This window comes from Solanum pennellii, chromosome 1, assembly GCF_001406875.1.
Source record: "Solanum pennellii chromosome 1, SPENNV200".
In the NCBI taxonomy this organism is placed as follows: domain Eukaryota; kingdom Viridiplantae; phylum Streptophyta; class Magnoliopsida; order Solanales; family Solanaceae; genus Solanum; species Solanum pennellii.
In genome coordinates, this window is record NC_028637.1 from 342,669 (window position 1) to 359,993 (window position 17,325).

At 30.6% G+C, this 17,325-nt stretch overlaps 4 protein-coding genes across 4 annotated transcripts; 3 read left to right on the forward strand and 1 right to left on the reverse strand.

The window, feature by feature from the left end:
* Positions 1–1,271: 1,271 nt before the first annotated feature.
* LOC107027840 (probable S-adenosylmethionine-dependent methyltransferase At5g37990) lies at positions 1,272–2,975 on the reverse strand. The gene is made up of 3 exons (XM_015228898.2): positions 2,834–2,975; positions 2,068–2,700; positions 1,272–1,750 (listed from the first exon to the last, which is right to left on the reverse strand). The coding sequence occupies exons 1-3, from the start codon at positions 2,900–2,902 to the stop codon at positions 1,412–1,414; spliced, it is 1,041 nt and encodes a 346-aa protein (XP_015084384.1). The 5' UTR covers positions 2,903–2,975; the 3' UTR covers positions 1,272–1,411.
* A 5,349-nt stretch (positions 2,976–8,324) lies between these two features.
* Positions 8,325–10,302, forward strand: LOC107032260 (probable S-adenosylmethionine-dependent methyltransferase At5g38100). The gene is made up of 3 exons (XM_015233845.2): positions 8,325–8,550; positions 8,630–9,247; positions 9,648–10,302. Exons 1-3 carry the CDS (start codon positions 8,482–8,484, stop codon positions 9,984–9,986), a joined length of 1,026 nt encoding a protein of 341 aa, XP_015089331.1. The 5' UTR covers positions 8,325–8,481; the 3' UTR covers positions 9,987–10,302.
* Positions 10,303–10,811: 509 nt separating this feature from the next.
* LOC107028473 (probable calcium-binding protein CML25) lies at positions 10,812–11,705 on the forward strand. Its single transcript, XM_015229553.2, has one exon. The coding sequence runs from the start codon at positions 11,047–11,049 to the stop codon at positions 11,563–11,565; it is 519 nt and encodes a 172-aa protein (XP_015085039.1). The 5' UTR covers positions 10,812–11,046; the 3' UTR covers positions 11,566–11,705.
* Positions 11,706–12,353: 648 nt separating this feature from the next.
* Positions 12,354–16,693, forward strand: LOC107012975 (histone-lysine N-methyltransferase setd3). Its single transcript, XM_015212990.2, has 5 exons — positions 12,354–12,768; positions 14,561–14,727; positions 15,049–15,348; positions 15,449–15,712; positions 16,142–16,693. The coding sequence occupies exons 1-5, from the start codon at positions 12,432–12,434 to the stop codon at positions 16,496–16,498; spliced, it is 1,425 nt and encodes a 474-aa protein (XP_015068476.1). The 5' UTR covers positions 12,354–12,431; the 3' UTR covers positions 16,499–16,693.
* The last annotated feature ends 632 nt before the right edge of the window (positions 16,694–17,325 follow it).

Sequence of the window (17,325 nt, forward strand, 5' to 3'; positions counted from 1 at the left end):
TATATATATATATATATATATCCAAGGATCATTCAATCTAACAATAATTGAAATTTACTTCAAACAATCACATCTCTCAATATATAACGAATCAGGTGATCCATGTCCTATCAAATTAAACGTCTTTAAGTCCTCTTTTCAACGCTACCAAATTTTTCTCATTTCAAATTTAGAATATGAAAAGCACTTAATATTTTTGCCATAAAAATATGTAGTAAATAAATAATTATTATTTTTTATGTAGCGGTTGTTATTTATAAAGTTGAAGTGTTTATAAACACGTGCATAAAAACGAACGGCCAAAGTATGATATCAATGAAACGATAATTGGAATTTGTGTGGACCAATTTTGTAGAATAAATTACGGAGATATTATTGTCCTTTTTATCGCGAAGTTTATTTTTTTATCGATTTTAATTTTAAGACACATTTAATACCATAAAATAATAAAATAAGTATTGATATTTTTGATACAGTCAAAGATCAAAAGATTTAAAAGTCTTTTTTACTGTTTTAAACCTCGTGATAAATTAAAGCCAGACAAACAAATTAAAAATGAATAACTAGTTAGATATAGCCGTACATTATTTTAGTATTAAATGTTATGTTTGGGATTAATCTTTGTCATTTTGATTGTCATTTCATTTTAAGTAGGTTTAGTTTGAAAAAATGAAAACCTGAAATTTTGAGTCCTACTTTAAAAGCAACCACAATAAATCTAAAATAACGAAACTATCCTCGAACTTAATAGATATTATTGTCCTTTTTATTATATAAAAAAAATATTTCCATTTAGAGGTGGAGTTTAGTTTTTGTTGACTTTAATTTTAAGACACATTTAATAACACAAAATAATAAAATAAGTATTTATATTTTTGATACCGTCAAAGATCAAAAGATTTAAAAGTCTTTTTCACTATTTTAAACTTTGTTGTAAATTAAAGCCAAACAAACAAATTGAAAATGAATAACTAGTTAGATATAGACATACATTATTTTAGTATCAAATGTTATGTTTGGGATTAATCTTTATCATTTTGATTGTCATTTAATTTCAAGTAGGTTTAGTTTGAAAAAACGAAAACTTGAAATTTTGAATCCTACTTTAAAAAGCAACCACAATAAACCTAAAATATCGAAACTATTCTCGAACTTAATAGATATTTTCAAAAAGCACACACATAGATCGAGACGTGTATTAGTAGTGGAAATGGAAAGAAAAAGAGCAAGAAATTAAAGGGAGGCCAATTAAGAAAAAAAAACTTCATAAATTTCTTCGTAGAGATCACATAAAATGAAACAAACGAGAAATAATCTCAAAACATTAGGAAAAAGACAATACTTGGCCAATGGGATGTCTCACATATTCATAGACCTAAATTATTTAATACATAAATTTATTGGTAGAAATTTATTTACGCTTTAGAACGACAAATAATGTACTTGGTTTTTCATAATTAACTTTCATCCATGCTGAGATATCTTCACTTTTGAGAATTGTTCTATCACAAGCTTCTTTTGCTATTTTACTTCCAAAATAATTGATTAGAACTCCTTCTAAACAAGCTCTTACGGTTAACATTAAAGTCTTTGCATCAACTTCATCTAAGATCTTTGATTTGGGATATCTCAACTCCATTTTCTCAATGCTAAAACAACCATTTTTCTCCACAACTTTAGTCATGTCTTGAGGAGAAGGAAAATACATTGGCAAATTGAATGAATCAACTAGAGATTCATCTAGTTTTCCCTGTGGAAAAAAAAAGGAAAGAAACCTCAATTATAAATTCATGTTACGTCTGTTTGAATTTATGTGATTTTTTTTAAAAAAATAATCTAAATTTGAAAGTGATATAGTATAAACCTTACATTTATCTTTAATGAGAAGTTTTTGTTGTCATACAAATATTTTGTCATATTTAATATCATAAGTTCTAAAAGTTTTTATTATCAAAGCTTTGTACTTTATCATAAGTTCAGATAAATTGAAACGAAGAAAAAAAGTATATGACATACTAAAATAAGCTTATAACTTGTTTGAAACATTGAAATAGAGATAATAATTACCTCATTCACCAAATCCATAAGACTAGAACCGAAAAATCCCATGAGACGTGTATAACATGTAAATGGTGAAAGAATCACCATCATTCCTCCTTGGACAATTTCCTCAGCTCTTGCATTGAAGAACATTTCCATGTCCTTTTCAAATTGAGCAACATAAGCATTCACTACAACATTTGATGCACCAACATAGTGAATCAATCCCTTATTCCATGCTAGGGATTTTTCATGTAATAATTCTTTTGGACACTTAGATAACCAATGTATAGCACAAGAAGAATGTGCAAAATGTATGGATCGCGATGGAAATAATCTACCATGAAAAGATCCTGGAACTCCACATGCATAGTAGGATCGATCAATAGGTAGTGATCGAAAGAGGGTGTTGAAATCATTGTTTACATGATCATTGAAAAATACTTGGAATTCAGGAATATTATTGGTGGAATTTATGACTTTGTGTTTGTCCTTTAGAGCTTGTACAACATGTTGCATAGAACTAAAAGTGTTTGGTCCAATTGAACATCCCAACTCTGTAATACGTAATGTGTTTGAAGAAGATAAAATGTTCTTGATGTCAAGATTTCGAATAATTGCATCTCTCACCATCTCCTTTGTACCATCTATTATTTCTTTCTGCATGCAATTATAACAATAAAATCACTTTGATAAGAAAAATAGATAACATGCTACAATATGTATAATTTTTATATATGTAAATCTTTGTAAAAATGGAGTTCAAATTATGTATAGTACTAGAGATCAATACCTGCAAATTGGAGTTTTTGGAGTAGCTATAAAGACCATCACCAGTATTCATAGGAAAAGATGTTGTCATTTTGGCTAATGCTAATTAATATTATGCTTAATTCTCTTTTTTTTTTCTTTGAGTTTTCATTGCTCAATATTGACATGCATGCATGTTCTTATATATGTGAAATAGAAAAAGAAATCTCAAATTGGCATGTGTTAGGTTAGATGGGAGGGGCGGATCTACATAGAGTTTTGTGAGTGCTGGAGCACCTATTAATTACGATGTAAAACGTAATTAATAGATATATTAAAAATAATTAAGGTGAAATTGTGTATTATAGTAAATTATTAATTTAAACTAAATGTTATAGCTACAGTTTCATTTATTTTCAACTCGCAACAAATTTTTTGTCATTTGCTTCACTACCCTGAATTTCGCTCACCACTCTCTAGCTCGTGTCTTTCACTTTCTACAAATACAAGTGTATAAATTTTATTTATGTTTGTATAAAGCGAGAGAGAACTGTATATACAAATATGAATACATGTACGTTTACCCTATACACTTAAAATTATGTAAATACGAATCTCCCTCTACTTGATTCTCTTTTGTCTTTTTCTCTCTCTTTCTCGCTTTACGTAATACAAATTACACAAAATACAAAAAAAAGGGTAAACGAGTAAGACAGAATATTCGATAGCTTTGTAAAGTTATTGTCCACACAATAATTCGATAGCTTTGTAAAGTTATTGTCCACACAATTCGATCATCATTTTTTTTAATGTATGTGATATTCTAGATATATGGAAATCACTTCAAATATATACATTATGTGATTCACATGTATATGAGATACATACGAATCTCACTCACCTCTCTCTCTCTATTTTTGTATATCTGGTAGCAAACATACATATATGTAAGTATATAATCTTCAATATATGGTAGGAAACTCTTAATTAGTTGTATCTTTTTCTTAATTATTTATTCGATGAAAAAATCCAGATACATACCAAATCTCACTCGTCTCTCTCTCACCACTCTCAAATGCATATGGTATAATAACTGCATGTGAGTCGCTGCAAATACATACATATACATGTATCTAGTGTGTGTGATTCAACGTAGTTTTTTCTAAACAAAAATATTATTATTTCGATGAAAAAAATCAGATACATAGTAAATCTCACTCGTCTCTCTCTCACCACTCACGAAATGCATATGGTACAATAACTACATGTGAGTCGCTTCAAATACACATATATACATGTATCTAGTGTGATTCAATATAGTTTTTTCTACACAAAAATATTATTATTTCGATGAAAAAACATATATTTACATATATCTAGTGTGATTCAACGTAGTTTTTCCTAAACAAAAATATTATTATTTCGATGAAAAAAATTAGATACATAGTAAATCTCACTCGTCTCTCTCTCACCACTCACGAATGCATATGGTATAATAACTACATGTGAATCGCTTCAAATATTGTCCACACAATTTGATGAAAGGAAAGGCAGAATATTCTTCAATTTTTCCTTCAACTCATCATATTTAGGTTCTTTAATTTTGAACATATGAGTAAATGTTATTTATATTATATAATGTTAAATAAATAAATATATATATTTCATCTGAAATAGCACACAAAACATAAGCCAAAACACATCTATTTATACTGATATAAATTTAAAAAATATAAATATTAATTAAATTCAAAAAAAGCACTTTCATATATCATTATCATGCCAAAAACAAATTTGGCTATTTAACGCACGTGCTTATCTAGAGTTTAACTTTGTATGGCCACAGTGAGAAATGGTGGCTAAAAAAAATAGTCCTAAGAAAGATATTTTATCTTGAAAATAATATATTTATAAAAGAATGTATAAAGTATACTTTTAAGTTAGATTATGATATTTTATTGTATAATAAATTGATGGTACTAATTAATTCGTCATATAATAAAGAATTGTAACTTCGACTTTTTAAAAAAATATCTATATTATTATACATGTAAAAATATTTACAATTAAAAAAATAAGAAAGTATAAACAATTTCATTTTTAATTTAATTACACGAAAATGGGACATTTAATCAAAATAAGATGGTCAAAGTTCCGATGTTTAAACAATTAGGTTAAAAAAATTGGTCTGTTAATAAAAGTAGATTATATACACAGCTGCGCTATATGTTAAAGTAAAAAATTTTTAAAATCAATGTATTATGTTATGTTTTACCTATTTGTAACATTTTTTTTAAAAAATCTATAACAATTATATCTGTTTTACTTTTCTTAATTAGAGGTTTTGTGTTCGAGCGTTAAGCATGAAAAATTCAAAATAGAGAGTGCTTCATCCGAATATAGTCATACGCAGCGTGAATTCAAAATAGTTGGGCTCAATATATATATATATAGAGTTCGAAACTAAAACGGTACAAAATTTTAACAAAAATTTCAAAACGGTATATAAAATTTTATATTAACCAAAACGGTAAAATCGCTGCAGGCGCAGCGACTTACCTCACCTGAAAAAGTAAAATCGCTGCTGAGGCAGCGATTTTGAAAAAATTATTTTTTTTAATAAAAAACTGAAATCGCTGCCTAAGCAGCGATTTCAAAATTTTGCTTCTTCTAAATCGCTGCTTTGGCAGCGATTTCATATTATTTTTTAATTATAATTTTTTTTTAAAAAAATAAGATATATCGCTGCCAGTGCAGCGATTTACCAAAAAAAAAGAAATTTTTTTTTATAATATAAATCGCTGCCATTGCAGCGATTTATAAAAAACAAAATTTTTTTAATAATATAAATCGCTGCCAGTGCAGCGATTTATATAAAAAAAAATTATAACATAAATCGCTGCAAGGGCAGCGATTTATGTAATAGGATGTGATGATGTGACTAAGAAGATTGTAATAAAAGCAAATTAATGAGTTGTTTATTGAGATATAGTAATTTACATTAGAAAAAAAAAAGTAAAATTAATGAGTTTTTTTATAAATCGCTGCACTGGCAGCGATTTATTTTATTAAAATTTTTTTTTTTTTATAAATNTATATATATATATATATATATATATATTATAAAACTTCAAATATTTTCTGAAAAACATATAAATACATATTGTATATTTTCTCTAAATCTCATTTATAAAATTTTATTCAGTATATTAATATTATTGTTGCTTATGGACTCTTCAAACTTCAAAAATCATGTCATAGTTGAAATTGAGATTAAGTGTAAGCAAGTATGTAACCTATGAAAGAAAAAAATATCTCTAATAGTCCAAGAACCAAAAGTTATAATCTGCATGATTGCTCATGATTCATTATTATTAATGTACAAAAATAATCGTACATTACAAATAATACAGAAAATAAATAAAAATCTTCTTAAACTTGACAGTAAAACTTGCTTTATCATTTTCAAAGTGATCTTTTTTCACTACTATAACACCATTTTCACCGTCACATCATAATCATGTAAGTGACACATCATAACCATAGAGGTACCACGTCATTAACTTTTAATTTTATCTTAATTGTTCACTATTTTTTATTAAACACTTTTTAAGATTAATTATATCACTTATTTAATTTATTAATGTATACCCTCATCCCCTCTCTTTCTTTTATTCTTATTGTTCACCGTTTCAACCTTCAATACTTACTTTTCTTCTTTTTTGCACTATTCAACAATTTTTTAAAATAACTAGAATGAAAAAGTTCACTATAATATTTACATTATCTTCTTCGGACCCACCACGAATTTACCCTCTTGGAGAATGAATTTTTTTTTAAAGTTAAGTTTTGCTTGACATCTCAAATAAGAAATAAAGATTGCAGAAGAAAGTTGATAAAATAAAAATAAATTCTATGAGAAATATTTGAATAGATCCAAAAATCAAAATGGGTCACCCAAAATTCAAGTCAAGAAATTTACATTTACAAAACGATACCAATAATATAGAGTGGAATCAGCGTCAATAAAATGACTTTGGTATTAAATTTTACGAATTAGTAACAAACTAGTAAAATAAAAATAATTTTTTTTTGAAGTGGGAAGGAAGATGGAGGAGCAGTTAGATCTAGCTCTTAATAACATAATAACAATCACCCTAGTAACAACACTTCATTATATATTAAAGTAAATTTTTTTTAAAATCAATGTATTATGTTATGTTTTACCTATTTGTAACATTTTTTTTTTTAAATCTATAACAATAATATCTGTTATTTTTAAAAATACCTTTCATATGAAAAATCCTAACATACAACTTTTTATCTTTTCATATAATTTATTCATAACTATTATTCACTTATAAACAACTTGCATCACAATTCATATAACTAACATGTGAATCAGAACGAACTAACGAAATCTGAGTCATCAACTTGTTTAATATTTATTCATGCTACAAAAGAAAGTTCAAATAACCAGAGACGAACTCATGATTTAAAAATTTTGCATGCATCAATGTTATCTTGACTTAATTATGAGCTTTAAGATAAAAATATCGATATTACCTTAACTTAATTATAAGCTCTAAGATATAAATTAAAATAAAAATAGTGAAATAAACACAAGCCTATTGGCTGATGCAAAGACTTTAATCATGAACCTAAGGGCTGTTTTAGAAGGACTTTTCATCAATCATTTTTAAAAATAGCAAAAGAAGCTTTTATGTCAATTATTTATCTTTTAAAGTGTAAACGAACTTTTATGATGATATATATTATATAGTCATTTCTATTGAGTGATGTGATATATCTAATGTACTCTTATTTTAAACTCGTAATTTTATCCTTTTACTATATCATTTTAGTATTAAATGTTATGTTTGGGATCATCAAACGATCGTATTATTAGGATTTAAATTTTTATCGTTTATTTGATATTTTTATTGATTCTCTTTTAAAAAAAAGAGCCAATAATCTTTTGCCACTTTGCGTGAAGATTTCATCTTATCATTGTCTAACAAACTTTATATAATGGTACATAAAATGCAATACAATGCACGTATAATTTGTTGATTACTTATGGAAGACATATTTATCTATAAATACTTAGATCATTTGAAATAATTTGATGAATTGAATTTGTTGATTCGTCTGGTTCAAATATTAATTATATATAATATATGGACTATAATACAAGAGTCTGTCATCAAATTATTTATTTTTCATATATTTCACATTTATATAATAAAATTAGGATTATTTCTATGAACAAGTTTTATCCCATTGCCAAACCCCCCATAAATTTAGTATTTTTCATTAATAATTTATAATATTGTATGTAAACAATATATAGAAAATTTTAAGTCCTTCAAATTTTCAGGCCTAAACCAATTGTTTTAATGGTTTGCCCTTTAAATCAGCTCGGTAAAATAGGATCTTATTGGGACTAGAATATACATGGTCAAATAATAACATAGATAAATAGGGATGCTAAAAGAATATAACAATATATGTAGTAATAAATTTAATTTCACTAGAGTAGAAGTAACAAATGTTATCAGAACTCAGTATCTTCGATTCAAATTCTATAATTATCTCATAAAATTGATTTATAAAATATAAAATTTATAACAATTTTCAAATTTTGAATCTGTCTAAGGTGGAGAAGAAAGAAGAAGAATATTAGCCAAAATGACAACATCTTTCCCCATGAATGATGGTAATAGTGCTTATAGCTACTTCAATAACTCCCAACGACAGGTATTAAATTAATTTAATTTCTTCAATTTAAAATGAAATTTATTAATTTTGATGATTTTATATATATATATATATGTAGAAAGAAATTATAGATGCTTCAAAGGAGATGGTGAGAGAGGCAATTATTGGAAGACTTGATGTTGAAGTTATGTTATCTTCTTCAAAATTATTTCGTATTATAGAGTTGGGATGTTCAATTGGACCAAATACTTTCCATGCAATGCAACATGTTGTAGATGTTGTAAAGGAAAAATACAACAATATTAACCTTGAATTCCAAGTATTTTTTAGTGATCATATCGATAACGATTTCAACACTCTTTTTCGATCACTACCTATGGATCGATCCTACTATGCATCTGGAGTTCCAGGATCTTTTCATGGTAGATTATTTCCATCGCGATCCATACATTTTGCACATGCTTCTACTTCTATACATTGGTTATCTAGGGTTCCAAAAGAATTGTTAGATGAGAAATCTCCATCATGGAATAAGGGATTAATTCACTATGGTACATCAAATAGTGAAGTAGTGAAAGCTTATGTTGCTCAATTTGAAAAGGACATGGAGATTTTCTTTAATGCAAGAGCTGAGGAGATTGTCCAAGGAGGAATAATGGTGTTTATTTCACCATTTTCAAGTTATATACGTCTCGTGGAATTTTTCGGTTCTAGTCTTATGGATTTGGTAAATGAGGTGAGTCATATCTATTTTTACTTGATCCAGTGTTTATGCTATAGAAATAAGGTTCCGTACACACTATATTTTGTAGAGGTCTTTAAATTAAACAGACTCATTTGTTCATGAAAGAACATGACTATTATGAAAAAAATCACGTGCTCATAAAAGAACATGACCGTTATGAAAGTCATCTCTTATAATATAAGGACTCTCTAGAAGTAGCCTAAGAAAGATATGCAGGTATATACAAGGGTTTTGTTGTATCCAGAAGGGAATTGCTTATATTTTCATCAGTATTTATCGTGACAATATCTCCTTAACGAAAGTGATTCTTGATGCCTCAAACTCATCTTATTCTTCAATTTATATTTTTCTTAACACATTAGTAATTGAAGTTTCTTTCTTTTTGACATAGGGAAAGCTAGATGAATCTCTTGTAGACTCATTCAATTTGCCAATGTATTTTCCCTCTCCTCAAGACATGACTAAAGTAGTGGAGAAAAATGGATGTTTTAGCATAGAGAAAATGGAGTTGACACATCCTAAATCAAAGCTTGTGGATGATTTTGATGCAAAGACTTTTATAATAAACCTAAGAGCTGTTTTAGAAGGGCTTCTCATCAATCATTTTGGGAGTAAAATAGCAGAAGAAGTTTGTGAAAGAACTCTTCTTAAAGCTGAAGAGATTTCAACATGGATGAAAGCTAATGGTGGAAAACCATGCCAATTATTTGTTGCTTTAAAGCGTAAATGAATTTTTATGAACGAATCTATATATTATAACGAAGATAATACTTTTAGTACTTGTGATATTCGTCAAAATATATTTGATACTCAGTTAAGCAATATGTGTTTAAATGTCATTCGTTAAAGCTTCAGAAATACATATATTGCTTTAATGAATGTCAAATATGCTTAGTCGAATATCGCATCAGCAAATATAGGAATAATGCAATAACACAAAAATTAGATATATTATTTTTTATTATATGACACATCTCATAGGCTAAGTGTTCTATTTTGTTATGATCCATATTTTGTAGGTCATAATTAATAAGTCATTATGTAAACCATTTATTATAGTGTACCTCAAATTTAGTGATATTATTGAGATATTTAGCTTAGTAGACATTTTGGTCATAGATTCAAATATTTTTGTTTTGATTTTATTTAAAATATAGTAATTGAAGCTAATCAAGGAAGAAATTGTGTTTAGTTATACTTTTTAAAATAAGAGAGAAGAACACTTTAATTATTTGAAATTTATGAAGATAGAAATGAAAGTAGATTTAAAACGCTTTTAAATTTATCAATTCTGATACAATTTAATTTTTTTTATAATCAAATACAAGTGATAAATTATTCTAACACAGTATCATACAAAATGAATGTAATTTAACAAATTAAGTTTAGAGATAATTTAGAAAGTTGTTTTTGATAGATTGATCTCGATTCAAAGTAAAAACATTATAAAAACAGTTCGAAAAAACAAAAACAACAAAGATGTAAAAGCAAAGATAAAACACTAAAGAACATACGACATATATTACATATTTTTTTTATAGTATCACGTAACACATCTTGATCTTTTATAAATCCGTCCTTATTTCTCTTATTTTTTTATTGACGTATACGATATATCTCGTCTTCACATGTCCGAACATGGCCGGTTGGTACGGACGGCATGATTCTCATCGTGCACTCACGCAGCTTCTCTCCGTTTAAACAAAAAACCCAAAATAATTTTTTCAAATTAATCTCTTTATAATCCTCATAAATCTTCCCTAATTTCCTACTTATTTTTCGATTAGTAAATGGGATTAATTAAATCTCTTTTCAATCGGAAGAAAAAAAATGACCCAACGCCGGCGAATTCCCCACCGGTGAACACTCCGGTCATGATTGAAGAGGAGCTACAACAAGTATTCAACAAATTCGACATCAACGGCGACGGAAAAATCTCGTTTTCGGAACTGGGTTTCATCATGGCAAGTTTAGGAACCGCTGTAACAGAGGAAGAATCGATTGAAATGATTAACGAAGTCGATGGGGACGGAGATGGATTCATCGATTTGCGTGAATTTATCGAGCTTAACACGAAGAACATCGATTCCGATGAAGTTATGGAGAATTTGAAGAATGCTTTTTCTGTATTTGATGTGGATAAAAATGGATCGATCTCTGCTGAAGAGTTGCAGAAAGTCATGAAGAGTATTGGGGAAGAATGCTCGCTGGATGAGTGCCGGAAAATGATCGGTGGCGTTGATTGTGACGGCGACGGGATGATTGATTTTGAGGAATTTAAAGTTATGATGATCGGAAAAAGAAAATAATTATAGAGATTTGATTTGATTTTGTTAGAAATTATGTTAGTGGTTTAACGTATTGTTGATCGTGCGATTCGATATTTTAAAATTTGATTTTGATAATTGAAAATAACATAAAATTATGTTTGTGACGATTGATTAATTTACCAAATGTTAGTAGAAAATTTATCTCAAATTACATATCCAAATATGTTCAATTATTTATCATAAATCTTTACTTGTTTTCTTTTAATTACCAAATATAAACTTATGAGTCGAAACTCTCATATATTTTTTCCATTTCCTTCTTCCATTGTCTTTGTCTATTGTTCTCCATCCTTGATCTTCTTTTCGAACTCGTTACCATCGAAACATTCGCGATGAAGATTACTCAAAGTAATCTACTCGAGTTTTGTTTTTTGTATTATATTGTATATATAGAAAGACGGTCGCTAGTCTTTTTCTTTTTATGCACCTAAAAGTTAGATCAATTAGTGATTTTAAATTAAACTTTGAGATTGAACCTTATCTCTATCTTTCGGTCCATTGCAAGAAAAAAAATATGAAATGAGAATACCTCTAAATTTAACATAAATTATTAGTTTTGTCCGCAACTATTGATAGGTATAAAAACAATCTTTTACTTGAATAACGAAACTGAGATGCACCCTCAATATGTTATATGACATAGTAAATGATCTCAAATTATCGTAAAAGCATAAAAATTTTATTACAAAATCGAAAAAAATATTAACAATACCCTCAAAACTTATGTAAAAATATATTTCACTCGTATTAAAAAATCGAATATTATTTTAGGCTCAAGAGTGCAGGAAAACATTATCTCCCCCTTTGAGTTTCTGCCATCACACTTTACACTCAAATCAGCAAAAATGTCAAGCAAAATGATGCTAATGGCTAACTCCTTAACACACGTCCGGCCTCTCACTTGCGCCGCCACTGCCGCCGCCGCCGTTTACCCATCACGGCTAGTGGCACAACCACCGGACCTAATCAAATGGGTGAAAACTGAAGGTGGGTTTGTTCACAAATCCATTAAAATAGCACAAGGTGATTCCTTTGGCCTTGGATTAGTTGCTTCTGAAGATATCCCAAAAGGGTCTGATCTTATTGCCTTACCTCAACATATTCCCCTCAAATTTGATGGGTCTTCTTCAGAATCAGAAAATTCCCATTCTGCTTTGATTAAATTAGCTCAGCATGTTCCTGGTAAGGGGTTTTCTTTCTTTTTTATGCCTCTTTTTCATTATCTCGATTTCGCTTTGTTCAAGTTTAGTTTTCATTGGTTTTAATGTTAATTAGATTGTTCTTTAATAGTTGAGGTGCGTGTAAGTTCGCTTGGACAGTATAATTATCAAATAGAAAAATGTGTAGTGTTAGCCACCACAACTCTTGATTTGGATATTGAGGTCGACAATCTTTTGTATCCGTTTCGCTTTGTTTAGGCTGAGTTTCCTTAGGTTATAGTGATAACTAGATTGTTCTTCAAATGTTTAAGCTGAATGTGAAGAATGTGAACTACCACAACTCTTTAGTTTACTGAAAGGATGTAGTACACCTAAGGGTGTGAACTAGTGGTTAATGAAGTTGGGAGAACCATGACGTCTCGGGTTCAAATTCAAGCAGAAGTATAAAAAAGTTAGTAGGTAATCTTTTTCTATCTACCTAAGGCTTGGTGGTAGAGTTACCCGGGACCTGGGCTGGTGGGAGGTAGCAGGTATTCTGGGGAATGAGTCGAGTTATGTGTGCAAGCTGACCCGCAAACAACCATCATAGAAAAAAGTTTTCATTTTTATCAACTGCATTAACAAAAAAATTGTTGGGGTTCACTATATAGTCCTTTGTATCCATTCCCCACTTTCCAGTTCAATCTTGTAGGAAGTTTCATGATTATTAGACTATTATTTGCTGTCTGAAAGTCTACATACCCCAACTATTATCCTTTATCCAGGCTAGGGACGGACTATGCCTTGTGAAGCTCACATAGGGTGAAGTCAAAGGCTTGCCTTTCTCTACAAGAGAAAAAATGGATAGGTCCCGTTATAGATTCTTTGAGTAGTGGATTTAACTATGGTTGGTTTGTGTTGTGCGTTGTACATCTGAATGAGTAGAGTATCTGATGTGGGGAGTTTTGAATATCAATTCTGCTAACTTCGGCGATGACATTTGGTGGAGTAAATGAAGAACTATATTGTAGTGGGGACTGGGGAGGCTTATTTGTCAAATATATAGATGGACGGTGGAACCTCGAGCTAGTTAAGAAACAGGAGGAATACTGTTTTTGCTTCATGTACTAAATTATTAGGGGAGTGAAATGTTTCAATTGTAGGCAGATAGTTCATCTGAACCGGAAGAGGATTACGATGAAATATACACTAGAAAACAATGACATTCATGATAGTGAGAAAAGAAAGTACAACATATGTTATTCTTTTGGCATGTTTAATGCGAGATACCATGTCCCATGGGGGATGTTGTCCCTTGCCTTAACCTTCTATGATCGGTCTACTGTTCAGTGTAGCAAGTATTAGCAAAATGAATATGCTTATTGTCGCGTGCTATTCAGATAGATTTGACCGTAATTGGTGATTGTATGATGTTTGATTGTGCTAACATGTATAATACTTCATACAGTTGGCATATTCTTATTTATACAGTTAATGTTCTTAGACGTTCTAATCTTATCAGAGCAAAAGGACGGATAGAAAACACTATGTTCTGTTTTCTTGTTTTCAGCAGTTTGTACTATGGTTGCTTGACTATCTATTTTTCTGAATCACTCTTTACCGTTTACTCTTGTTGTTCTGTTTCTGTCACTTTTCAATAAAATTAATATCTTTCTCGAATTAGGTGGCTAAATGTTATAACATTGAAATTCCTTTCTGATCTCTTTTAGGAAAAGTGGTTCTGTCTCAGTATAGATTGGTAACTAAATTTTTATAAATTAGGCTTTTGAGTATTTAATAAAAGGAGTAAACTGGAAACTTGGAGCATTTGGCAGAGGAGCTGTGGGCTATGAAATTGGGTTTGAAGCTTCTGCAAGAGAGAGCGAGGAAAGGTTCGTTCTGGTGGCCATACATCAGCAATCTCCCAGAGACTTACTCAGTGCCGATTTTCTTCCCTGGAGAGGATATAAAGAACTTGCAGTATGCCCCTCTTCTATATCAGGTATTGTAGGGATATGCTGAATATGTTTTACTCAATAGAAATAAGTAATATTTTATGGAGTTTCTTACCAACTGTCGTAGTTCTAGCACTTCTCGTCCTGCTGATTTTCTCCGGGGCTTGGGCTTCTTATTCATGTACTTCTATTGATACTAGCCAAAACTTCCTTTCAGAGTTGTACACTCTTATTAAATTGGAACTTTCCAGATTGTTACAGCTATCATGCTTTCGAGAATGCGCAGAGACTAATATTATTTTTGAATTAAGATGTAAGTTCTATATGTGGACCTGATGTGGAAACTCGAAAACATTTTCATTTGCCAGGTGAACAAAAGATGCCGGTTTCTACTGGAATTTGAGAAAATTCTGAAGCATGAACTTGAGAATCTTAAACCTGATGATCATTCTTTTAGTGGCCAAGATGTGGATTCATCTGCTCTAGGATGGGCTATGTCAGCTGTTTCATCTCGAGCATTCCGGTTGTATGGCGGTAAATGTCCTGATGGCACCCGCAGTAATGTTCCTATGATGCTTCCACTTATTGATATGTGCAACCACAGCTTTGATCCAAATGCTGAAATTGTACAGGAAGAAGCAAACACCAACCGAAATATGCTTGTAAAGGTATTTAACTGCCTGGGTTCTGTTCAATGTTCTTGTATATCTCATATTTTGGTTGATGTTGTTGTCTTTGCCTCTTCTTTTCCCGTTGTTCCCTTAATAGGTGGTTGCAGGAAGGGAGATAAAGCAAAATGATCCGTTGCTTCTCAACTACGGCTGTTTAAGTAGTGATCTTTTTCTTCTGGACTATGGATTCGTCATTCCATCAAACCCCTACGACTGCATCGAACTTAAATATGATGCTGCTCTTCTTGATGCTGCCAGTATGGCTGCAGGGGTTTCATCCCCAAACTTCTCCTCGCCATCCCCATGGCAGCAGCAGATTTTATCGCATTTAAATCTAGACGGACCAAACTCTGATCTGAAGGTTCGAGCTTTTCCTTCCCATCTATTTTAATCTTACTCTCTGAAGTTTTACCATTGTTTTTGAAGCACTGTTATGTCTATGGTTAAACAACAACATACCCAGTGTAATTCCACAAGGGGAGTATAGCGTGTATGCAAACCTTATCCCTACCTTGGGAGGTTAGAGAGGTTGTTTTGGATAGATCCTCGGCTCAAGCAAAAACATATTGAAGCAGATTGGAAAAAAAATGTAGTGAAAAAATCATTGCAAAATACTATAGATAGCATGATAATCGAAGTACAAGAGACAATAGAACTATACAAACATACTGGCTATGCTAAAAAAAGAAGAAGATATCTACCGAACCATAGTGATGACCTCGTTCTTAAATCTATCTATACGATTAGTTTCATTAGTTGAACTGATTCTATTTGCTGGATTATCTTAAAGGTGACACTAGGAGGTGGAGAGCTAGTAGAGGGCCGATTATTAGCAGCCTTGAGAGTTGTCCTATCAAACGATGAAGAAGCAGTGAAGCAGCACGACTTGGAGACGCTCAAATCATTGACAGTCGAAGCCCCTCTGGGAATATCAACTGAAGTATCAGCTCTTCGCACCGTTGTGGCTTTGTGTGTTATTGCTCTCGGACACTTCCCAACGAAAATCATGGAGGACGAGTCGTTGCTGAAGCAAAATGTTTCACCTACTACTGAGTTGGCTCTCCAGTTCAGAATACAAAAGAAGTCCCTCATTGTGGATGTTATGAGGGATCTTAGCAAGAGGGTAAAGTTACTCCTTGCCAAGTAGTTAATGTACTTGTTGACACCATCCTTTTCTAATTATTACTGTGGTGCCCGAGCTAGCTTACATCTCGAGTAATTCTACGGGGTACCTGCTACCTCCCATCAGTAGAACTACCGGGTAACTCTATTCACTAAGGCTTATGGACATCATCTTATTCAACACCTTCACAAATTTCGGAAATTTTGGTGATTATGGAGAGTATGATGTAGGTTGAATTCAACTATTTTTCCTTCATCACTTACAGTACACGTGTTTTACGCGATATGTATTCTCACTTTAATTCGAGGAACGTTAAAGTTAAATTGTTTGATTTCGTTAAATATCAATAGTGTATACGTCCAAGCTGAAGAAACTTCTTGCTGCTCTAAACCTGCCCCCTTTCCCCTACAAAAAACAAAAAGTTGCTCGGCGTAGAAGTATCCTACATTTCATTCGAGATGGGTGTGATATAGACAATCTACTCTAAGGTAAACTTGGGTTGTTTACCCATAATATTACTTCAGAATTGAAATCATAGCTTAATTAAGCTTAATCACTGGTTTATCCTTATTTAAAAGGGTTATTTTTCAAACTACAAATGATAGAATCTTTAGTTTGCTTATTTCAAATCGAAAATTGGTAGGTGAAAAGATTGGAAAGCTACACATGAAGTGATATACTTTGAAGGTGTGAGGCTTTCTTTGGAAAAACGTGTCGACTTAGCGTATTGTACGATATTATCACATTATATTAAGAGTATCTTTGAATCGACTTAGTATTTTACGATATTATTCCGTTATGTTAAGAATATCTTTGAGTTGGTTTAGCTCAACAACTAATATTCAGAGATA

What these genes read in the sequence shown, in the direction of transcription:
- LOC107027840 (XM_015228898.2), bottom strand. Translation starts at nt 2,902, where the DNA reads ATGACAACATCTTTTCCTATGAATACTGGTGATGGTCTTTATAGCTAC. An exon ending in CCAAAAACTCCAATTTGCAG is followed by an intron (nt 2,701 to 2,833) that starts GTATTGATCTCT and finishes AATTGCATGCAG; the next exon opens with AAAGAAATAATAGATGGTAC. An exon ending in TTATGGATTTGGTGAATGAG is followed by an intron (nt 1,751 to 2,067) that starts GTAATTATTATC and finishes TTTTTTCCACAG; the next exon opens with GGAAAACTAGATGAATCTCT.
- LOC107032260 (XM_015233845.2), top strand. Translation starts at nt 8,482, where the DNA reads ATGACAACATCTTTCCCCATGAATGATGGTAATAGTGCTTATAGCTAC. An exon ending in TCAATAACTCCCAACGACAG is followed by an intron (nt 8,551 to 8,629) that starts GTATTAAATTAA and finishes ATATATATGTAG; the next exon opens with AAAGAAATTATAGATGCTTC. An exon ending in TTATGGATTTGGTAAATGAG is followed by an intron (nt 9,248 to 9,647) that starts GTGAGTCATATC and finishes TTTTTGACATAG; the next exon opens with GGAAAGCTAGATGAATCTCT.
- LOC107028473 (XM_015229553.2), top strand. Translation starts at nt 11,047, where the DNA reads ATGGGATTAATTAAATCTCTTTTCAATCGGAAGAAAAAAAATGACCCA.
- LOC107012975 (XM_015212990.2), top strand. Translation starts at nt 12,432, where the DNA reads ATGTCAAGCAAAATGATGCTAATGGCTAACTCCTTAACACACGTCCGG. An exon ending in ATTAGCTCAGCATGTTCCTG is followed by an intron (nt 12,769 to 14,560) that starts GTAAGGGGTTTT and finishes AGCATTTGGCAG; the next exon opens with AGGAGCTGTGGGCTATGAAA. An exon ending in ACCGAAATATGCTTGTAAAG is followed by an intron (nt 15,349 to 15,448) that starts GTATTTAACTGC and finishes TTCCCTTAATAG; the next exon opens with GTGGTTGCAGGAAGGGAGAT.